This window comes from Schistocerca cancellata, chromosome 7, assembly GCF_023864275.1.
Source record: "Schistocerca cancellata isolate TAMUIC-IGC-003103 chromosome 7, iqSchCanc2.1, whole genome shotgun sequence".
Taxonomy (NCBI): domain Eukaryota; kingdom Metazoa; phylum Arthropoda; class Insecta; order Orthoptera; family Acrididae; genus Schistocerca; species Schistocerca cancellata.
In genome coordinates, this window is record NC_064632.1 from 103624339 (window position 1) to 103649459 (window position 25121).

The following is a 25121-nucleotide window of genomic DNA, read 5'->3' on the forward strand; positions in this document are numbered from 1 at the left end:
ACCAGTGTTTGTTCCGCTATCATATAATCATACAATAAAGGATCCTTCTTTCTATGTATTCGCAATACATTACATTTGTCTACGTTAAGGGTCAGTTGCCACTCCCTGCACCAAGTGCCTATCCGCTGCAGATCTTCCTGCATTTCGCTACAATTTTCTAATGCTGCAACTTCTCTGTATACTACAGCATCATCCGCGAAAAGCCGCATGGAACTTCCGACACTATCTACTAGGTCATTTATATATATTGTGAAAAGCAATGGTCCCATAACACTCCCCTGTGGCACGCCAGAGGTTACTTTAACGTCTGTAGATGTCTCTCCATTGAGAACAACATGCTGTGTTCTGTTTGCTAAAAACTCTTCAATCCAGCCACACAGCTGGTCTGATATTCCGTAGGCTCTTACTTTGTTTATCAGGCGACAGTGCGGAACTGTATCGAACGCCTTCCGGAAGTCAAGGAAAATGGCATCTACCTGGGAGCCTGTATCTAATATTTTCTGGGTCTCATGAACAAATAAAGCGAGTTGGGTTTCACACGATCGCTGTTTCCGGAATCCATGTTGATTCCTACATAGTAGATTCTGAGTTTCCAAAAACGACATGATACTCGAGCAAAAGACATGTTCTAAAATTCTACAACAGATCGACGTCAGAGAGATAGGTCTATAGTTTTGCGCATCTGCTCGACGACCCTTCTTGAAGACTGGGACTACCTGTGCTCTTTTCCAATCTTTTGGAACCTTCTGTTCCTCTAGAGACTTGCGGTACATGGCTGTTAGAAGGGGGGCAAGTTCTTTCGCGTACTCTGTGTAGAATCGAATTGGTATCCCGTCAGGTCCAGTGGACTTTCCTCTGTTGAGTGATTCCAGTTGCTTTTCTATTCCTTGGACACTTATTTCAATGTCAGCCATTTTTTCGTTGGTGCGAGGATTTAGAGAAGGAACTGCAGTGCGGTCTTCCTCTGTGAAACAGCTTTGGAAAAAAGTGTTTAGTATTTCAGTTTTACGCTTGTCATCCTCTGTTTCAATGCCATCATCATCCCGGAGTGTCTGGACATGATGTTTCGAGCCACTTACTGATTTAACGTAAGACCAGAACTTCCTAGGATTTTCTGTCAAGTCGGTACCTAGTATTTTACTTTCGAATTCACTGAACGCTTCACGCATAGCCCTCCTTACGCTAACTTTGACATCGTTTAGCTTCTGTTTGTCTGAGAGGTTTTGGCTGCGTTTAAACTTGGAGTGAAGCTCTCTTTGCTTTCGCAGTAGTTTCCTAACTTTGTTGTTGTACCACGGTGGGTTTTTCCCGTCCCTCACAGTTTTGCTCGGCACGTACCTGTCTAAAACGCAATCCCTTCTTCAATGTACAGATTGAATAGTAGGGGGTAAAAGACTGTATTCCTGTCTTACACCCTCCTTAATCCAAGCCCTTTGTTCTCGGTTCTCCAGTGTTATTGTTCCCTCTGGGTCTTGTACATACTGAATATTACCTGTCTTCCCCTGTGGCTTCCTCCCACATTTCTCAGTATTTTGAGCATTTTGCATCATTTGTCACATGTTTTTACTATGTCACCAAATCTTGGAAATGTGTCTTAATTTTTCCAACTTCTTGTTTTCATTACCAATCAGAACTGCTTCTCTGGTGCCTCTACCTTTTATAAAGCCAAACTAATTGTCATCTAACAGATACTTAAATTTCTTTTCCATTCTTCAGTATATTAGCCCTGTCAGCAGCTTAGATGTAAGGGCTGTTCAGTTGATTGTGCAAAGTTCTTGCACTTACCTGCTCTGGCTGTCTTGGAATTGTGTGGGTGATATTTTTCCAAAAGTCTGACAATATGTCTCCAGTCTCATAGATTCTGCACATCAACTCCAATAATCTTATAGTTGCCAATTTACCCAATGATTTTCGAAATTGTGAAGGAATTTTGTCTTTCCCTCGTGTCTTATTTGGTCTCAAGTCATTCAAAACTCTGTTAAACTCTGACTTTAAAACTTAATCCCCTATGTCTTCCACATTGACTCTCATTTTTTCTTTTATCAAGTCATCAGAAAAGTCCTCCCCCTCCTATAGGCATTCAACACACTCTTCCACCTATCTACTCACTCATCTACTTTTAACAATGGAATTCCCACTGCACTCTTAATATTGATGACTTTTCTTCTGATTTATCAAAAGCTGTTTTGCCTTTTGTATATGATGAATTGGGCTTTCTGACAACTGTTTCTTTTTCCTTTTCACATTTTTCTTGCAACCATTTTGCCTTGACTTCCTTACACTTCCCATTTATTCCATTCCTAAGTGGCTTCTACTGGTATATGCCTGTCTTTCCTTCTACATTTTATACTTCTTCTTTTCATCTACCAAATGAAGTATTTCTTCTGTTACCCAAGGTTTCTTCACAGTTTTCTTCCTTGTACATATGTTTGGCTGTCCAACTTTAGTGTTTGCCCTTCTACAGAAGTCCATTCCTCTTCAACTGGGATACCTATTTTGGTATTCGTTATCACGGTATCTACAGCCCTAAAGAACTTCAAACTCATCTCTTCATCCCTTCATACTTCTACGTTCCATACTCGTTCTTCTGGGCAACTGTCTTAAACTTCAGTCCACTCTTCAGCATTACTAAATTATGATTCAGGCCCCTATTTGGTCCTGGGCATCTAGTGTCTGATTTCAGAATCTCTATCTGACCATAATGTAATAAAACCAGAATCTTCCTATCTCTCTGGGACTTTCCAAAGTATATCTGCTGGAATTAATGCGGAACTCTTATCAATCTTTCTCTTTTCTCATTCCTACTACCAAGTCCATATTTTCCCACAGCTCTTTCTTCTATTTCTTCCCATATTACTAACTCAAGTCCCTCATGTTTACTAGAGTTTCATCTCATTTTATGTACTGAATTACTTATTCAATATCCTCATATACTCTCTCTACCTGATCATCATCTGCTTGTGTTGTCAGCCTGTGTATCTGAGCTATTGTTGGTGTCAGTTTGCTGTTGATTCTGATGAGAGCTCTTACCTATCATGGGTTGTTCTCATCGCAATTGACAGTGAACCAACATCAACAGCTGCAGCTCAGATACACGTGCCGACATCACAAGCAGAAAACTGAGAGGCAGAGAGAGTATAGGAAGATACTGAAGAGGTAAAACTCACTCACTCTTTCCTATCTTCCTATCCATAATGAATCCTGCACCTGTTAAACCACTTCGGTGATCTCCACTATATCATGCTTGAGTCTTTGGGTAGATCCATACCAAGTGGTCCACCACTGCTTGCTTGACCATCTCAGAAAAAATTTATATTTGCTAGGTGAATTCCCCAATGTTTAATAGTCACAAAAATATTTTTTTTAAATTATTGTTTATTATTTTAAAATGGTGGCCATATTTGTTCCAGGGAGCATGCGTTTTTCCATATTTGCAAGCATCTACGTCTTTTACAATTATTCAGTAGTGGATTGTCCTAAGCTTTTCAGATAGAATGCATTTAGTTCAATACACTCTGGGCTACAAATTAATCACTTAGCTGAATGTATTCTTTAATATATTTTTATTAGCACAAAGTTATCAGCCACAAATTAAAAAAACTAAATTTTTGAGCAGTAGTTTTCCAAAGCAAGGTTAATTTCTAAGCTTTAATATTTTTTCTGCTATTACACTGTATAGTACAGTTACTTTTTATAATCAATGGTGAGCAGCTTACATTTAAAAAAATACACTATTTAAAAAAAAATGATTTTTTTTATTTTTCCATTTTCTGGCCTGCAATATCTTTGTTGGGGGACCAGATAAAAATCTGAAAATTTCACAGTTAATAGACCTTTATGATATCAAACTTCAGTGTAAATTAAGTCAAACATACGTTTTTTAACATCTGTGATACCTGGTAGGCTAATCAAATAAAGTATACCAATTGCATAATGTAACACACCACATTACACTAGCTAACACTTATTTGTCAAAACAATGCTGTGGTAATTGTTTCAGCAGGCTAACAATTGCATCTGCAAGCCTGTACAAGTCTGATTGTTGTCTTCCCCCTTACACCAAGAATTGTCTACTCACACTTATTTAGCTAGAAGTTCTTGAAGTGTGCAGTTGAAAAATGATGTCTCAGTGTTCTGTTGAAGCATGTCATTAAAGTGTGTATGGAGTGTATCCTAAAGACATTACTTTAATCGAAGATTACGGTGAAGAAGAAAAAGTGTCATTAAGAGTCGGCCCAGAGATCAAATCAACATGCAAGTACCATGAAATGAAATACTTAAAAAATTTTCATCACCTTTTTGGTCAGTCTTGCATGGACCCTTTTGAGGAACATAAGAAACCTATAACAAAAGGCCTGTGAGAAATAACATTTGATCATTATTCTAAAAATAAAAGCCCTTTTGTCAATCTCATACCAGGAAAATCATTGTGCCCAAATGTTATTCTAAGATATTTGTAATTCACAAGAGAAAGGATAGTGAAACCTCAGATACAGAATTTTTTGACTTATCAGCAACCATTAAAAAAATATATACAGCTTGTGAAATCCTGGGTGTATCACCTGCTAGTAAAATTAGAAAACTAAGTCAAGATAAAAGACCAAGTGCCTTAAATACAAAAATTGAGAAAGTAGCAGCTAAAGTCAAAAAGAATTGGAAGTTTCATTTCAAAATACAATTTGTACTAAAACAGATGGAAGTTCTGAAACTTCACCAACCGAATATGATGCTTTGATAGAAAAACTAAAAACTAAATGCAGTACTTCAAACAAAGAGGATAAAATTAAGATTATTAGTTTACTGCCGAATTCTTGGAGTCGAGCAAAAGTTGGTGATGAGTTTAATGTGTCAGAACATCTTGTTAAGTTAACAAGGCAATTGGTAAAAGAACAGGGAATTTCACCAGCATTACAAAAGAAAAGAGCATCTAATCTGGTAGATGAAAGCACAGTCAATAAAGTTATTAAGTATTATGTTGATGACAATAACAGCCATTTGACATCTGGCAAAAAAAAAAGACTGTGTTTCCGTGAAAGAAAATGGTTCTAAGTTTCAAAGACAAAAAAGGTTAATATTGTGTAATTTAAATGAACTATTCATTGAATTTAAAAAGAAAATCCTGGCATTAAAATTGGAAGATCAAAGTTTTGCAAGTTGAGACCAAGATGGTGTATTGTTGCAAGAGCATCTGGCACCCATAATGTTTGTGTTTGTTTGCATAATCAGAACATAAAGTTGATGATAGATGCAGCCAATCTTAGAATTGACTATAAAGATCTTTTCGAAGTTATGGTATGCAATATTGACAATTACAATTGTATGATCAAGGGAAAATGTGAAGACTGTCCAGGCAAACAAGCGTTACTTGACATATTTGAAGAATCCGAAGAAGATGATTTGATGCCTGCAAATATAAAATACAAACAATGGGTGACACAAGACAGAACTGAAATGGTGACAGTCATAAAATCACAAGAAGAGTTTTTTGAAGTGTTGGTGGCTAACCTTGAAAATCTGAAAATGCATCGTTTTATTGCAAAAGCTCAAAGTAAACTTTTGAAAGACAAAAAGCAAACCTTGGCAGCTGATGAATGTTTAGTTCTTGCTGACTTTTCGGAAAATTATTCCTTTGTTGTTCAAAATTAAGTACAAGGGCACCACTGGGTAAACAAACAGGCCACAGTTCATCCATTTGTATTCTATTATATAGATGAAGATAAACTAATGAGCTACAGCTTTTGTGTCATAAGTGACTACCTTGAACACAACAATACAGCAGTGCACATTTTTCAACTAAAATTAACAAACTACATTAAACAGCACCCCCCTTCCATAAAAAAACTGATTTACTTTTTGGATGGGGCACCAAGTCAATATAAAAACAAATAAAAATTTATTAACATCTCCTTTCATATAGAAGATTTTGGGTTTGATGTAGAATGGTGATGGTGTCGGGGGTACAACAAAGCGAGCTGTCACAAAAGCAAGTCTGCAGCAGACCGATGACAATCATACCATAACACCTCAAGCAATGTTTGAATTCTGTAAAAAACGTATCAAAGGAATTACCTATGTTTTGGTACAATGTGAGGAAATGCAAAGAGTTTATGACAGTGTCTTGAAGGAAAGGTACTACACTTGGCAGAAGATTAAAGGCACTCGATCTTTTCATTGTTTTGTACCCCATTCACACAACTTACTGAAGTGTAAGATCACATCAACTTCACCTGATAGTGAACTTCATCAGTGTGGGAAACTTGTACAACTGGTTCTTCAAAATAAAGACATAGTGGCTTGTGTTTATGATGAACAGTGGTGGATTGGCAAAGTTGATAATATTGACTGTCAAAACCAAGATGTACATGTTGTACAGGGTGTTTCAAAAATGACCGGTATATTTGAAACGGCAATAAAAACTAAACGAGCAGCGATAGAAATATACCGTTTGTTGCAATATGCTTGGGACAACAGTACATTTTCAGGCGGACAAACTTTCGAAATTACAGTAGTTACAATTTTCAACAACAGATGGCGCTGCAAGTGATGTGAAAGATATAGAAGACAACGCAGTCTGTGGGTGCGCCATTCTGTACGTCGTCTTTCTGCTGTAAGCGTGTGCTGTTCACAACGTGCAAGTGTGCTGTAGACAACATGGTTTATTCCTTAGAACAGAGGATTTTTCTGGTGTTGGAATTCCACCGCCTAGAACACAGTGTTGTTGCAACAAGATGAAGTTTTCAACGGAGGTTTAATGTAACCAAAGGACCGAAAAGCGATACAATAAAGGATCTGTTTGAAAAATTTCAACGGACTGGGAACGTGACGGATGAACGTGCTGGAAAGGTAGGGCAACCGCATACGGCAACCACAGAGGGCAACGTGCAGCTAGTGCAGCAGGTGATCCAGCAGCGGCCTCGGGTTTCCGTTCGCCGTGTTGCAGCTGCGGTCCAAATGACGCCAACGTCCACGTATCGTCTCATGCGCCAGAGTTTACACCTCTATCCATACAAAATTCAAACGCAGCAACCCCTCAGCGCCGCTACCATTGCTGCACGAGAGACATTCGCTAACGATATAGTGCACAGGATTGATGACGGCGATATGCATGTGGGCAGCATTTGGTTTACTGACGAAGCTTATTTTTACCTGGACGCCTTCGTCAATAAACAGAACTGGCGCATATGGGGAACCGAAAAGCCCCATGTTGCAGTCCCATCGTCCCTGCATCCTCAAAAAGTACTGGTCTGGGCCGCCATTTCTTCCAAAGGAATCATTGGCCCATTTTTCAGATCCGAAACGATTACTGCATCACGCTATCTGGACATTCTTCGAGAATTTGTGGCGGTACAAACTGCCTTAGACGACACTGCGAACACCTCGTGGTTTATGCAAGATGGTGCCCGGCCACATCGCATGGCCGACGTCTTTAATTTCCTGAATGAATATTTCGATGATCGTGTGATTGCTTTGGGCTATCTGAAACATACAGGAGGCGGCGTGGATTGGCCTCCCTATTCGCCAGACATGAACCCCTGTGACTTCTTTCTGTGGGGACACTTGAAAGACCAGGTGTACCGCCAGAATCCAGAAACAATTGAACAGCTGAAGCAGTACATCTCATCTGCATGTGAAGCCATTCCGCCAGACACGTTGTCAAAGGTTTTGGGTAATTTCATTCAGAGACTACGCCATATTATTGCTACGCATGGTGGATATGTGGAAAATATCGTACTATAGAGTTTCCCAGACCGCAGCGCCATCTGTTGTTGAAAATTGTAACTACTGTAATTTCGAAAGTTTGTCTGCGTGAAAATGTACTGTTGTCCCAAGCATATTGCAACAAACGGTGTATTTCTATCGCTGCTCGTTTAGTTTTTATTGCCGTTTCAAATATACCGGTCATTTTTGAAACACCCTGTATTTTATCACTCTCCAGGTCCAAGGACATCTTTCTAAAAAAAAAAAAAAAAAAAAGAGAGAGAGAGAGAGAGAGAGAGAGAGAGAGAGAGAGAGAGAGAGAGAGAGAGAAGGGTCAAGTTTGGATGCCACTTAAAAATGTTACTAAGGAAGTCTCCCATGGAATTTACAACTGTGATTGGGCAATCTTATAATCTAACATCCAAAATGAGTGAACAAATTTCTCAAAAGTTCAATGAGCGATGTACTAAAAACAAATAACAAGAGAACAATATAATGTAATTAGTAGGATTATTTTCAATAAAAAAGTAAGTAATCATAGATATTGTTAAATTACATACTGTAATTGATATATTTTATTCCATAAGCCTAGATATCACAGATGTTAAAAAACATATTTTTTACTCACATTTGTAATTTTTTTCCATAATTTCCAATTGAATCTCAAAGTTGAAATTTATACTGAAGTTTGATATCATAAAGGTCTATTAACTGTGAAATTTTCAGGTTTTTATCTGGTCCCCCAACAAAGATATTGCAGGCCACAAAATGGAAAAATAAAAAAATCAATTTTTGAAAATAGTTTCTTTTAATGTAAGCTGCTCACCATTGATTTTAAAAAGTAACTGTACTATACAGTGTAATAGCAGAAAAAATATTAAAGCTGAGAAATTAATCTTTCTTTGGAAAACTACTTTTCAAAAATTTAGTTTTTTAAATTTGTGGCTGATAACTTTGAGCTAATAAAAATATATTAAAGAATACATTCAGCTAAGAGATAATGATGTTAATTTGTAGCCCAGAGTGTGTTGAACTAAATGCATTTTATCTAAAAGGCTTAGGACAATCCACTACTGAATAGTTGTGTAGATGTTTGCAAATACGAAAAAACGCATGCGGCCTGAAACAAGGTACTACACTTGTCAGAAGATTAAAGGCACTTGATCTTTTCATTGTTTTGTACCCCATTCACACAACTTACTGAAGTGTAAGATCATATCATTTCCAAATAATAAAAAAAGGTTTTTTTTTTTAATTTTTGTGACTACTAAACATTGGGGAATTCACACAGCAAATATAAAATTTTTCTGAGATGGTCAAGCAACCAATTATTTTTTTTTCCTGGACCACTTGGTATGGATTGACCCCTTTGTGTTTCCTTTTCAGATATTCTAATTTCCCTACTATTTCCGAACTTCTGACATTCCATATTCCAACTTGCTGAATGTTACCATTTGATTGGATATTCCATGGTTACCTCCTCACAGAAATCTGAAAGTAGGCTTATCCATAATCTTTGCCAATGAAGAGGTGGATGCACATTGTGTGTCTTTAATGCAATGGTTTCCATAGCTTTCTGTATCCTAATGCCACTGATCAAAGCTGAATCTTCCCCCTTTTTGAGCAAAACACTGTCCTGAAACTCTGTCCTTTCCTCAGCCTTTTTTGACAAGGCTGTTGGCAGAACAAGGGAGACTCCTTATACTGGAAGTCTTCAGCTGCAATAGCTAGTGATTGTTCCATAGCTAGTGATTTTCATTCATGATTCAAGAAGTGCCCAGTATCGAACTGGAGACCCATGATGTTTTGATGACTGGTCAAAAGTCACTATGCTAGACCTACAGGTATTATATTGAAATGAAAATATTAACCTCTCAGCTGTTGTCAGTGCCATCAGTCTTGAGTTTCCTCCTGAATCATCTTCATACTGTCCATTGCCACCTGCATCATCACTCTGGTCCAAACAAATCTCTATCATGTTGTAAAGAGCTTGTCTTCCCCATTCAGCATCATGACGAGCTCCATTAAAGAACCGAAGAGCAGCATTATGATTACCAGAATACCACTCAAACAGTCCTCGACAGTAACATAATCCAGCTTCTTGGTCTGAAATTATAAAACAAGTGTATGCCCTCAATCACTACAGAGCACTGACGACAAAAACTGACAGTCAATAAGCAACAAAATGTTATTAATAAAGAAACATAAAAATTAAAATTGGAAAGATAAATATTGATAATAAAATTACAAGCATAATGCCATTTGGCCCAAATGTTAGGATGTAGCTTACAATTGGTACCTAATCTTTTTACATGTCCTTGCTGTACAACATTAATGCTCATTTGCAACAACACAACTAGCATCTGTACCCAAAACTGGCAACAAAGCATTTTAATATACAACAATAAAAACTTAATGGTTGTCCACTGTTTTGAATTGCCGATCTGGGGCACTGCTTGCTTGCTAAGACAGTCATGCTAGTTTTGGATGCTTTGAAGGGACTTCTAATTGCTGAAGCAGAAGATACACTTGCTGGAAAAAAAAGAGAAACTTCATAAACACATGTGCTAGATATGGCCATATATAAGCCGTTTAAGGGCAACCACCGAAAAATGTATTCAGATTGGCTCCTGGAAGATGCCCATCTCTTTACACCGTCTGATAAGATTAAGGGCCATCAATCACCATTCCGTATGAACGGATTCTTGCTTTATGGTCCTCCATATCAACAGAATCCATGCTGCCTATCAAATGCATTGGATGGCAGCGAAGATGACGTACTGAGGGAAGAGAATGATGAAAATCATGGGAGTGGCAGTGATGAAGTGAATACTGGTACACATAGTGATAAGAGTAAACAAGACAAAATATGCTACCACTATGTTAGGTGCCAATGTGTTGCATCATACATTAGAACAAATGTTACCTATGTTTTACAAGTAAATAAAAATAAATTTCTTGTAATTTTCTTCTTCTCATTCAGTATGTGGCTTATTTCCACACAAAATATTTTTTCTAAATTTATTCCTCACAGTTTAGGGGGCAGTTTATATGTCATGGCGGCTTATTATCGGGGCCAATATGGTACTCCTTAAGCTTATCTTGCCTGTTCCAGAAGAGAATTAACTGATATGTTTTACAACATCAAATTAACTTCACTGTCCATTACTAACATAAACACATTAGCATTTGTGAAAACACAAGAACAATGTGTATAGGCAAAATGAACCCAGTACCAGAGATTAACTAAACTGCAGTATACAAATGATCATGGTTACAGAACTACGTATGATCTCCGACTTTGAGAATCCAGTATGATATACAGGCCTAACACACTGTGGCCAATGCTTTTAAATGCTATGATATAGAATCAAAGAGAATGTGTATAGTTCCTGAGGAACCTCCATCAATGAAGTTTGTACATGGGTCCATAAAGCATCAACAGTAGTAGTTGGAGTGTCACGATGAATTGTCCATAAAGCATGACTCAGGAATGTTCAAAGGGTGGCACATCAGGTGCACTTACAGCCCGGGGAGGCACTAACATCATCAATCTTTCTTCACAGAAGGCTTGTGCATTCATAAACAGATGTGGATACCACGTCAAAATAAGGTGTGTGGAGCAGTCTGATGAAGTGGTACGACCTTGAGCTCTAAAACCTCTTTGATGCATTGGTTGCTGGTCAGATATGAAGATATCAGACGGTATGTTGTATCCAACACCACCAACACCACCCAAAATCATGAAACATAAAGTTAGCTCACAACCCAGCTCAACAAAATGTGTTGCCAAATTACCAACAGAACAGTAATATCTGATACATAAGCAGTCATTAGCAGATGACAAGATAAAGGAGTACTCAACTAAAAACACTACTTTCTGTCACTCAGCACACCAGCAATGGCATTCACATGCCTATTGCAGTCTGTGGCATTTGTGATTTCCGAACAATGGAAGTCATCAGTTCAGCTTCAGAGGATAGCATCAAACTGCCAAGGAGGGTAGGGCTCCAGCAGCAATGCCGGATGGCACTGATGCTGTATGGATGCAGTATGATGATGATGTGTGGTCTGTTACAGCCAAGCGAACAAGATGGAGGTCATTCTGTGTTGCCATTGTGCATATGATCCCACAGTAGCCCCGATTCCATACACAAGCATCATTATTGTAGCAGCATTACCTTTATGGGCTGAAATGTCATGGCATGGCAAACCAATTTCCCATAGAATGGTCATTCTGCTGTATCTGAAATCATTTAGATACAATATGGTGGGTGCCCTAGATGCTGACAATGCATGCTGGAACTTGTTTTAATATTTTCATTTCATTAGATGGCTGCTGACTAAGCTTGAGTTGATACAGACTATTCTGGCCACACAAGAGAGGATGCTGGACCCATGTGTACGCAATCTCTCCATGAGTTTAATCATATATAGCCGGTACAATGATCGGTGAGTTATATGAGTTTACATTCGTTTTTTCCAGTAAATCCACAGGAAATCTTTTATCCCAGGCAAACACCATTAGATAACAATCTAGAGGACCTCGACAGAGACACTAGTGGCAAATCAACAACACTGTGTCACTAGTCTCCATGTTGGATAAACAGCCACCACAGTCAGTAGGCAGTTACCGTGATTTTACTTCGCATACTGGTTATTTTCCAGTTGGATGTAGTCACTATAAACTGAGTTTGGACTTTTATGTATGGATTCACTCTTGCTTTGAAATTGGTGAATAGATATAGTTCAAGTGGTTATCTACAGTACTTGCTTGTCAAAGTTGTGTTGCCAATCTATCCTGGATTAATAATGGCTTAATTCAATGGATCATTCCAGCTTGTGTTGCCAAAATGTGGTTACTAAAATTATAGATTTCACAGATTTTAATTTACTTAAATAGGAAAACAGTTTCAGCTTTACAACCGTTATCAGATTTATACAAGGAAAAAGAATGATGGTATTTCAGAATTTGTGAAACATGACCATGAATCTAAAACACACACACACACACACAAACAGAGAGACAGAGAGAGAGAGAGAGAGAGAGAGAGAGAGTTCCAAAGGGACCCTTGGTTTCCCTAGTCATTTAAGGTAAATGAATCAGCTTGACTGAAAAGGACAAAGCTAAGTCCCTTTATTTATGTGCACTACCTGAGCTTACAGTCCATTTCCAGTGACCTCACCAGCAGTGGAACATTGTTCCTTTATAAGTGATCATAATGAGATTTGACAAAATGTGTTTCATGCCTTGGCAACATCAACATGTATACATCAGCAGCAAAGGGTATTTTATAAAATGACCCGGAAAACAAATGCAATAAACATAAAACACTGACTTTCATTGCCAGTATTTACTGCCTTGAGATTTACACCACGATCATAATGTTCACCAGAAACATTGTTGCTGTTCTTGATTTTGTTACCATGTGTCACCAAGGAAGTGAGCAAATTACTCTTTCACCATTGGTAATTAGGAGATGGAAAATAGCTTGAAGAAGAAATAAATATACACTAACATTAGTCAGAAATATTAAGCAATATGTATCACAACAATTCATAAATGCTTAGTAAAAGCTTACCAGGTCGCTGGCAAGCCGCAGTTGCTCTTTCAAGGAAAGGTTCAGCTTCAGGAAGTGTTGCTGTTCGTCGTGACACCTCTACAAGACGGGCAAGGGCTGTCCAATATGTAGGCTGCTGTGCAAGCAGTTGACGAAAGTGCATAGCAGCAGTGTCAAAATCAACACGCCGGAATGCTAAATCTGCCATCATAACTGTGGCTGACTCATTTTCAGGGTCTGTTTCAAGCAGTTGAGAACAGGCTTGTTGGCACAGCTCTAACTCACTGGTCTGCAACAAACAGAAAGCATTCTGCCTCTAGTTATTTTTTTTAAATATTAAGAACCATAAGTGGCTGATGTTTTAAACATTACAAATCATAAGTGGCATGCCGAGGGATCACAAATTATTAGAGCATTTATCTACATCTACATGACTACTCTGCAAATCCCACTTAAGTGCCTGGCAGAGAATTCATTGTACCACATTCACAATAATTCTCTATTATTCCACTTTGGGAAGGTGCACGGAAAACATAAAATTCTATACCTTTCTGTGTAAGCTCCGATTTCTCTTATTTTATTATGATGATCATTTCTCCCTTTGTAGGTCAGTGTCAACAAAATACTTTCACATTCGGAGGAGAAAGTTGGTGATTGAAATTTCATGAGAACATCCCGCTGCAACAAGAAAACCCTTCGTTTTAATGATGCCCACCTCAAATCTTGTATCATGTCTGTGATCCCGCTCCCCTATTTTTTGATAACATGAAATGTGCTTCCCTTCTTCGAACTTACTCAACGTACTGTGTTAATTCTATCTAGTAAGGATCTCACACCTTGCAGCAGTACGCCGCTAGTACTTCTTCTCTTTAGAATATTTGTTTCACCTTCTACATCTTCTGCCAATAAAACGTAGTCTTTGATTCACCTGCCCAAACAACATTTTCTACGTGTTCTTTTAGGTATATAGTTGAATTTACGGCCTTTAGATCTGATTGATCTATCGTATAACTGAAGTTCAATGGATTCATTTTAGCACTTATGTGGATGATCTCACACTACTCATTATTTAATGTCAAACTGCTAATTTTTGCACCATACAGATGTCTTTTGTAAATTGTTTTGCAATTGGTTTTGATCTGCTGATGAGTTAACAACAGCATCATCTGCAAAAAACCTAAGGCAGCTGCTCATATCCCCCCCCCCCCCCCCCCCGAAAGTTGTTTATATAGGTAAGGAACAGCAAAGGGCCTATAACAGTACCTCGGGGAATGCCAGAAATCACTTCTGTTTTACTCAATGACTTTCTGTCAGTTACTAAGAATTGTCAGTTACTAAGAATTGTGATCTCTCTGACAGGAAATCACGAATCCAGTTGCATAACTGAGACGATATTCCATAAACATGTTTAATTACTAGCTGCTTCTAAAGTATGGTGTCAAAATACTTCTGAAAATCTACAGGGTGTTATAAAAAGATATGGCCAAACTTTCAGGAAACATTCCTCACACACAAAGAAAGAAAATTGTTATGTGGACATGTGTCTGGAAACGCTTACTTTCCATGTTAGAGCTCATTTTATTACTTCTCTTCAAATCACATTAATCATGGGATGGAAACACACAGCAACAGAACGTACCAGCGTGACTTCAAACACTTTGTTACAGGAAATGTTCAAAATGTCCTCCGTTAGCGAGGATACATGCATCCACCCTCTGTCGCATGGAATCCCTGATGCGCTGACGCAGCCCTGGAGAATGGCGTATTGTATCACAGCCGTCCACAATACGAGCACGAAGAGTCTCTACATTTGGTACCGGGGTTATGTAGACAAGAGCTTTCAAATGCCCCCATAAATGAAAGTCAAGAGGGTTGAGGTCAGGAGAGCGTGGAGGCCATGAAATTGGTCCGCCTCTACCAACCCATCGGTCAGCGAATCTGTTGTGGAGAAGTGTACGAACACTTCGACTGAAATGTGCAGGAGCTCCATCGTGCATGAACCACATGTTGTGTCGCACTTGTAAAGGCACATGTTCGAGCAGCACAGATAGAGTATCCCGTATGAAATCATGATAACGTGCTCCATTGAGCGTAGGAGGAAGAACATGGGGCCCAATCAAGACATCACCAACAATGCCTGCCCAAACGTTCACAGAAAATCTGTGTTGATGACGTGCACAATTGCGTATGGATTCTCGTCAGCCCACACATGTTGATTGTGAAAATTTACAATCTGATCATGTTGGAATGAAGCCTCATCCATAAAGAGAACATATGCACTGAAATGAGGATTGACACATTGATGGATGAACCATTCGCAGAAGTGTACCCGTGGAGGCCAATCAGCTGCTGATAGTGGTTGGTTGGTTGTTTTGGGGAAGAAGACCAGACAGCGTAGTCATCGGTCTCATCGGATTAGGGAAGGATGGGGAAGGAAGTCGGCCGTGTCCTTTCAGAGGAACCATCCCGGCATTTGCCTGGAGTGATTTAGGGAAATCACGGAAAACGTAAATCAGGATGGCCGGACCCGGGATTGAACCGTCGTCCTCCCAAATACAAGTCCAGTGTGCTGATAGTGCCTGCACACACTGTACATGGTATGGAAACAACTGGTTCTCCAGTAGCACTCTCCATACAGTGACGTGGTCAACGTTACCTTGTACAGCAGCAACTTTTCTGATGCTGACATTAGGGTTATCGTCAAATGCACGAAGAATTGCCTCGTCTATTGCAGGTGTCCTCGTCGTTCTAGGTCTTCCCCAGTCGCGAGTCATAGGCTGGAATGTTCCATGCTCCCTAAGACGCTGATCAATTGCTTCGAACGTCTTCCTGTTGGGACACCTTCGTTCTGGAAATCTGTCTCGATACAAACATACCGCGCCACGGCTATTGCCCTGTGCTAATCCATACATCAAATGGGCGTCTGCCAACTCCGCGTAAACATTGCACTGACTGCAAAACCACGTTCGTGATGAACACTAACCTGTTGATGCTGCATACTGATGTGCTTGATGCTAGTACTGTAGAGCAATGAGACGCATGTCAACACAAGCACCGAAGTCAACATTACCTTCCTTCAATTGGGCCAACTGGCGGTGAATCGAGGAAGTACAGTACATACTGACGAAACTAAAATGAGCTCTAACATGGAAATTAAGTGTTTCCGGACACATGTCCACATAACATCTTTTCTTTATTTGTGTGTGAGGAATATTTCCTGAAAGTTTGGCCGTACCTTTTTGTAACACCCTGTATAAATACAGGATCAATTTGGAATCCCTTGTCGATAGCACTCAATACTTTGCCTGAGTAAAGAGCTAGTTGAGTTTCAAACAAATGATGTTTTCTAAATCGTGCTGACTGTATCCCAATAGATTCTTCCCTTCAAGGTAATTCATAATGTTCAGACACAGCATATGCTCCAAAGCCCCGCTGCATAGCGACTTAATGATATGGGCCAGTAATTTTGTGGATTACTCCTATTGCCCTTCTTGAATATTGGTGTGACCTGTGCAATTTTCTAGTCTCTGGGTATGGATCTTTCACTGAGCAAGCGGTTGTATATGGTTGTTAATTATGAAGCATAGTCAGTATACAATCTGGACTGGAAGACTTGCTTTTATTAAGTGATTTAAATTGCTTCACTCCTCCGAATAAATCTACTTCTAAGTTACACATGTTGGCAGCTGTTCTTGATCTGAATTCTGGAATATTTACTTGGTATTCTGTGGTGGAGGAATTTTGGAAGGCTGTGTTTAGTAGCTCTGCTTTATTGATAGTATTTCCTTTGCTATCACACAGAGAAGACACTGATTGTGTCTTGCCACTAGCAAATTTTACATACGACCAGAATCTCTTTGGATTTTCTGCCTGGTTTCGAAACAAAGTTTTGTTATGAAAACTACTATAAGCATCTCGAATTCAAGTCCACACTAAATTTTGAGCTTCTGTAAAAGATTACCAATCTCAATGATTTTGCATTCGTTTAAATTTGGTATGCTTTTTTTGATTGTTTCTGCAACATTGTTCTAACCTGTTTTACCGTGGGGGATCCATTCCATCATTTGTTAATTTATTTGGTACAAATCTCTCAATCACCGTTGATACTATTTCTTTGGATTCAAGCTACATCTGGTCTACATTTACATTGTTAATTTGGAAGGAGTATAGATGTGTCTCTGGAGGGTGTCAAGCGAATTTTTATCTGTTTTTTGAATATATATATATATTATATGGATCGGTCAGCCTATCCGTGATCTGAAGGCTGACCGATCCATCGTCATCCTTCCGGCGGACAAGGGTTCCACGACCGTGGTACTTGATCGTCGAGAGTATGTGACTGAGGGACTGCGTCAGCTTTCAGACAACACCACATACAAAGTTTGCCAAGGTAATCCCATTCCTGATGTCCAGGCAGAGCTTCAAGGAATCCTCAGAACCTTAGGCCCCCTACAAAACCTTTCACCTGACTCCATCAACCTCCTGACCCCACCGACACCCCGCACCCCTACCTTCTACCTTCTTCCTAAAATTCACAAACCCGATCATCCCGGCCGCCCCATTGTAGCTGCTTACCAAGCCCCCACAGAACGTATCTCTGCCTACGTAGATCAACACCTTAAACCCATTACATGCAGTCTCCCATCCTTCATCAAAGACACCAACCACTTTCTCGAACGCCTGGAATCCTTACCCAATCTGTTACCCCCGGAAACCATCCTTGTAACCATTGATGCCACTTCCTGATACACAAATATCCCGCACGTCCAGGGCCTTGTTGCGGTGGAGCACTTCCTTTCACGCCAATCACCTGCCACCCTACCTAAAACCTCTTTCCTCATTACCTTAGCCAGCTTCATCCTGACCCACAACTTCCTCACTTTTGAAGGCCAGACATACCAACAATTAAAGGGAACAGCCATGGGTACCAGGATGGCCCCCTCGTACGCCAACCTATTCATGGGTTGCTTAGAGGAAGCCTTCTTGGTTACCCAGGCCTGCCAACCCAAAGTTTGGTACAGATTTATTGATGACATCTTCATGATCTGGATTCACAGTGAAGAAGAACTCCAGAATTTCCTCTCCAACCTCAACTCCTTTGGTTACATCAGATTCACCTGGTCCTACTCCAAACCCCTTACCACTTTCCTTGATGTTGACCTCCACCTGTCCAATGGCCAGCTTCACACGTCCGTGCACATCAAACCCACCAACAAGCAACAGTACCTCCATTATGACAGCATTATGACAGCTGACATCAAACGGTCCCTTCCCTACAGCCTAAGTCTTCGTGGCAAACTAATCTGCTCCAGTCCGGAATCCCTGAACCATTACACCAACAACGTGACAACAGCTTTCACATCCCGCAACTACCCTCCCGACCTGGTACAGAAGCAAATAACCAGAGCCACTTCCTCATCCTCTCAAACCCAGAACCTCCCACAGAAGAACCACAAAAGTGCCCCACTTGTGACAGGATACTTTCCGGGACTGGATCAGACTCTGAATGTGGCTCTCCAGCAGGGATACGACTTCCTCAAATCCTGCCCTGAAATGAGATCCATCCTTCATGAAATCCTCCCCACTCCACCAAGAGTGTCTTTCCGCTGTCCACCTAACCTTCGTAACCTCTTAGTTCATGCCTATGAAATCCCCAAACCACCTTCCCTACCCTCTGGCTCCTACCCTTGTAACCGCCCCCGGTGTAAAACCTGTCCCATGCACCCTCCCACCACCACCTACTCCAGTCCTGTAACCCGGAAGGTGTACACAATCAAAGGCAGAGCCACGTGTGAAAGCACCCACGTGATTTACCAACTAACCTGCCTACACTGTGACGCATTCTATGTGGGAATGACCAGCAACAAACTGTCCATTCGCATGAATGGACACAGGCAGACAGTGTTTGTTGGTAATGAGGATCACCCTGTGGCTAAACATGCCTTGGTGCACGGCCAGCACATCTTGGCACAGTGTTACACCGTCCGGGTTATCTGGATACTTCCCACTAACACCAACCTATCCGAACTCCGGAGATGGGAACTTGCTCTTCAATATATCCTCTCTTCCCGTTATCCACCAGGCCCCAATCTCCGTTAATTTGAAGTTGCCGCCACTCATACCTCACCTGTCATTCAACAACATCATTGCCTCTGCACTTCCGCCTCGACTGACATATCTGCCCAAACTCTTTGCCTTTGTATATGTCCGCTTGTGTCTGTATATGTGTGTGTGTGTGTGTGTGTGTGTGTGTGTGTGTGTGTGTGTGTGTGCGCGAGTGTATACCCGTCCTTTTTTCCCCCTAAGTTAAGTCTTTCCGCTCCCGGGATTGGAATGACTCCTTACCCTCTCCCTTAAAACCCACATCCTTTCGTCTTTCCCTCTCCTTCCCTCTTTCCTGACAACGCAACCGTTGGTTGCGAAAGCTAGAATTTTGTGTGTATGTTTGTGTTTGTTTGTGTGTCACATCATCTTTGTGTATATATATATATAAGAAAGATGATGAGACTTACCAAACAAAAGCGCTGGCAGGTCGATAGACACACAAACAAACACAAACATACACACAAAATTCTAGCTTTCACAACCAACGGTTGCCTCGTCAGGAAAGAGGGAAAGACAAAAGGATTTGGGTTTTAAGGGAGAGGGTAAGGAGTCATTCCAATCCCGGGAGCGGAAAGACTTACCTTAGGGGGAAAAAAGGACAGGTATACACTCGCACACACACACATATCCATCCGCATATACACAGACACAAGCAGACGTTTGTAAATATATATATATATATATATATATATATATATATATATATATATATATATGGTTATGGTTATAATAGAAGGAAACATTCCACGTGGGTGTTTGTGTTTGTTTGTGTGTCTATCGACCTGCCAGCGCTTTTGTTTGGTAAGTCTCATCATCTTTCTTTTTTTATATATATATATATATATATATATATATATATAATAGAGGGAAACATTCCACGTGGGAAAAATATATTTAAAAAGAAAGATGATGAGACTTACCAAACAAAAGCGCTGGCAGGTCGATAGACACACAAACAAACACAAACATACACACAAAATCTAGCTTTCGCAACCAATGGTTGCCTCGTCAGGAAAGAGGGAAGGAGAGGGAAAGACAAGAGGGAAGGCAACCATTGGTTGCGAAAGCTAGATTTTGTGTGTATGTTTGTGTTTGTTTGTGTGTCTATCGACCTGCCAGCACTTTTGTTTGGTAAGTCTCATCATCTTTCTTTTTATATATATATATATATATATATATATATATATATATATATATATAGGGCTATTACAAATGATTGAAGCGATTTCATAAATTCACTGTAGCTCCATTCATTGACATATAGTCACGACACACTACAGATGCGTAGAAAAACTCATAAAGTTTTGTTCGGCTGAATCCGCACTTCAGGTTTCTGCCGCCAGGCCAGGAAGTGGGAGAATACAAGGTCTACCTGTCAGGAGTCAAAGCAGGAATAGTACAATGGGGTGTAGGGCTTTACATGGCCTCCATGCTCTCCCGACTTAACCCCATGCGATTTCTTTCTGTGGGGTTATGTGAAAGATTCAGTGTTTAAACCTCCTCTACCAAGAAACGTGCCAGAACTGCGAGCTCGCATCAACAATGCTTTCGAAATCATTGATGGGGACATGCTGCGCCGAGTGTGGGAGGAACTTGATTATCGGCTTGATGTCTGCCGAATCACTAAAGGGGCACATATCGAACATTTGTGAATGCCTAAAAAACTTTTTGAGTTTTTGTATGTGTGTGCAAAGCATTTTGAAAATATCTCAAATAATAAAGTTATTGCAGAGCTGTGAAATCGCTTCAATCATTTGTAATAACCCTGTATATTATTTTTGGTGGATCTGGGAGTTGTGGTATTCAGTCTCACTATGACAACCCTATGTACACTATTACCTGTACCCATTTTGATGCTCGTTATTAGCTCAGGATTACACAACCGTTTACTATTCAGTTGGGCTCATGAATTAATCACTCTAAATAGTTTTCAGAGAGCGCATTTAGCATAATTTCGGATGATGTTTTACACTTACCTCCAGATTTAAACATCACATGTATATAAATTACAGACACTACTTAGTGACGGAGATTATACTGTAAGAATGGATTAATTAGGTGCCATCAGCAGTTTCCTGATGGAAAAATACATAACATCTTCCATCTTGAGGTGCTGGGTATTCTGCTGGACATCACCATTATTCTGCATGCTATTTTGACAATGTGACTTGTTATCTTCATGAGGTGCTACCTGAGACTACTCGCCAAGTGGAACGGGTCCAGTATTTATACCTACACTACTCCCACTAGCAGTGTCCTTAAGCGTTCCCTCTTCAGTCTGGAACACCTGTTTGGATGCAGGCATTCTATTTTTGGTCTGCTACATTTACAGGTGTTCTCTCTGTGGTCTGCTCCCAATAGAAACAGTCTTAGGCATTCCTTCTTTGGTCCAGTGCAGCAGGCCAAATGCAGTGTTTCATCTTCAGTCCCAGGCAATTGTCTGCACAATTGTTCTGTTTTTTGGCTCACTATGATTCCAGCTACTCTCTTTGCGGTCGGCTCCCACTAGAAGTGCCCCACGACGTACCATCTTTGGTCCAGCGACTTATCTGGGGTTCATTTTCCATGTCCACATTCTCAGTTCTCCTTTTTGCGGAGTTCTGCTGCTGCCCCTACTGCACTTTCAACAACTCCAGTGTAGGATCCCAGACTCTACTGGGTTGGTACCCAGTGTCACAATTCATCAGGTTATTTGTCATCTGTATAAACCCTCCTATAACATTGTCCCAGTATCTGAGTGTTTGTGCCAAAGCCCTTGTTTCATCAGGTTTCATGAAATAATTGAGTTCCAGACAGCGCTCGGCAACTGCTTATTTACTTCCCTGTCTTAGTCAGTTGTGCCTCGGACATTGTTTGCATCTGATGTCCACTATCCTAGTTGTATGGTTCAATGTACAACATGCCACATTGGCAAGGTGTATTACAAATTCCTCATTTTCAGACTCCAGAGTCATCTTTCACATTTCCCAGTAGCCCTCTTGTTTTGGTAGGTGAACAGAACACATATTTGACATTATGCTTCCTGAGAATCCTGCTTATTTTGACAGAAATAGATCCTGCATAAGGCAGGTATGCCACAATCTTTGCCTCATCTTATCTTCTTCTAGAATGTGTGGTAGAGTGACTGGTTGAAGGGTCTTCTGAATGTGCTTTACCATGTTTCCATTCTTGCAGAACACTGATCGTAGATGCTATATTTCTACTGCAAGACTATCTGGGTCTGAGAGGTGTACACTCCATGGACCAATGACTTCAGGACTCCATTCTGCACTGGGTATGACAGCAGCTGGCTTGCTGGAATAAATCAGTGTGTGTAGGTTTGCAATACACTTTGTCACCAAATGAGCAATCTGCTCTTCTTTTGAAAAGTACATCTAGTAACAGCAACTGGCCATCCTTTCCCAGTTCTAAGGTGAACTTAATATTTGGGCGGCATAAGTTCAGATGTTAGAGAGAAGGTCACTGAGCCTATCCATCCATGAAGACAGAGCACAAAGGTATCATCCAAATACTTGAAGAAGCATGTGGGTTTGTATCTCGCAATCTCTAATGCCTCCCCTTCAGATCTCTCCAGGGACATATTGGCAACCACTGGAGACAGAGGGCTGCCCATGGCTACAGCTTCTGTCTGTTCATAATATTGGCCCCCATACAAAACATAAGATAAGGTCAGTATATGTCTGAGAAGGTCCAGCAGAGCACCATCAAATTTCTCTGCAATCAGTTCCAACGAGTCTTTCAATGACACCCTAGTGAACAGGGATACCAAATCAGAAGTGTTTAGAGTTCTTAAAACAAAATCATACTCCACACCACGCTGTGAGAAATTCACAACAGGCAAACACTTTTCCATATCGGATAGGTGCAGTACTACCACACAAAAATGTTGATGCTGAAAACACCCTATTGGACACACATTTAAAATACTAAATTCAATTCACCTTAACTATTCAAAAACTGAAAAGGGGGTACTTGCTATCGTATGTGCTGTACAGACATTCCATGTATCTCTCTATGGCATAAAATTTTACCTTTTCACTGACAATACACCATAAACCACACTTTTTTGGAGTAAATAACACTATTTCACAATGAACAGCACAAAGATCACAGCGATAGGCATAATTTTTAATTCTTACAGTTATAAAATATATTACAGACCAATTGTGAAACACACAAATACAGAAACTCTTTCTCAGCTTCCAATATATCCAGACCTAGAACTGGGCAAACAAGGACTATTATCACACAATGCAGATACTTACATCAAGCATTTGCAGTCATGGTTATTTTTGTTTTATAAGCATTAGGCCATTGTCTAAGAAACATTTCTCTGGCTAACTGTTTGCCCCTTAATATTGGAGACAACATCAGAGGCAATGAAGACTCATGTAGCAGTTTCAAACTTAGACAAGCTCAGTCAGGCAACTGTTTACTTGCAACCATGTAACGGTTGGTTTCTGACATCATTAGACCTCTGCTGAAGATCACGGAGTTGCATCAAAGCATGTTTTGGAGCTCTTCGAGGGTAATAGCTGGCACTGGTGGCTTTATGTTGCACAAAGGCTTGCAACTTGTATAATATCAATCCTTTTTCTTTTCTGTTAGAAATGAACTCACATATTACATTTATGATTCCAGATCAGTTGTCGAATATTTCAGGACACATGAAAAGTTGTGTCATACCAGAACTTGAACCCAAATTTCTGACTTTTGTGAGCAGTTGCCTTAAGGACTTTCGTTATCTGAGCATGCTTCCAGGAGTGACCCAAATCTCCATTTGTCCTGGTGTCTACTTTTCCTTGTGCTCACACTGTATTATCATGATCCCCGCACAAGGTGAGACACTGTTTTCTCTCGTCATTGCCTCTCTATGACATGAAATACGGCAGTGAAGTGTCTCAGACACTGCGTTGATGATCAACAGCCACATTCAATTAAGAATGAACTCACAAAATGTAGCTGTTGATGGCCAACACAGAGTCTCAGAAACTGCACTGCTAAATTTCATGCCACAGAAAGGCAAAGATAAGAGAAAACAGTGTCTCGCCCTGTGCAGGAATCACAGTAGTATAGCACAAACACAAGGGAGCATAGACACCAGGACAAATGGAGATTTGGGGCATTCCTGGAAGTGTGCTCAGATAGCTGAAGTTGTTAAGGCATATGCTCGCAAGAAGTGGGAAATCCGGGTTCAAGTCCTGGTCTGGCACAAATTTTCATTTGTTCTCAAATTCTACAGCTGCTGTGGAACCATAATCACAATTTGCGAGTTCATTCTTAATTGAGTGCAGCTGTCTATCATAAATGTAGTGTCTCAGTCACTGCACTGCAGTATTTTCTGTTAAAGTTGGTTTTGTGTTTTTTAATTTCTATGAGCTCTCTGTATATCCTAGGAGAGTAATGACTGGATCCTGATAAAGCTATAGTATCGGAGAAATGAATTTAGTAGTTCTCTGGTTCCAGTGCATGATCTGCTATTGCTGATTAATCCATAAAACAGTATGGGGTCTTGCATTGTCATGCAATACGAACCTGTCCTGACACTGCCATAAATTAGGGTGGCAATGTCGAGTTGCTTGTCACAAATGTTCAAGACTTCGACGTAAACAGTTTGGTTTCTTGTTTGAACAAGAGGAACATACTCATGCTGAACTAATAATTTACTATCAAAGAATGTGATGGACATTGTCTTTGTTCTCGATGGTGGATGACTTTTTTCAAGGCTGGTGATAAAGGACTCTGCCATTCAGCACT

General features: G+C 40.1%; 1 protein-coding gene across 3 annotated transcripts in view; it reads right to left on the minus strand.

Moving 5' to 3' along the window:
- LOC126092368 (tetratricopeptide repeat protein 21B-like) overlaps positions 1 to 25121 on the minus strand; it is a 257167-nt gene that overhangs the window by 47562 nt on the left and 184484 nt on the right. For all 3 annotated transcript variants that reach the window (XM_049907915.1, XM_049907916.1, XM_049907917.1), the window contains exons 15-16: positions 13281 to 13548; positions 9570 to 9804 (exon numbers count right to left, since the gene is read on the minus strand). In XM_049907915.1, coding sequence (XP_049763872.1) covers positions 9570 to 9804; positions 13281 to 13548 — 503 coding nt within the window. The remainder of the gene's footprint in view (positions 1 to 9569; positions 9805 to 13280; positions 13549 to 25121) is intronic.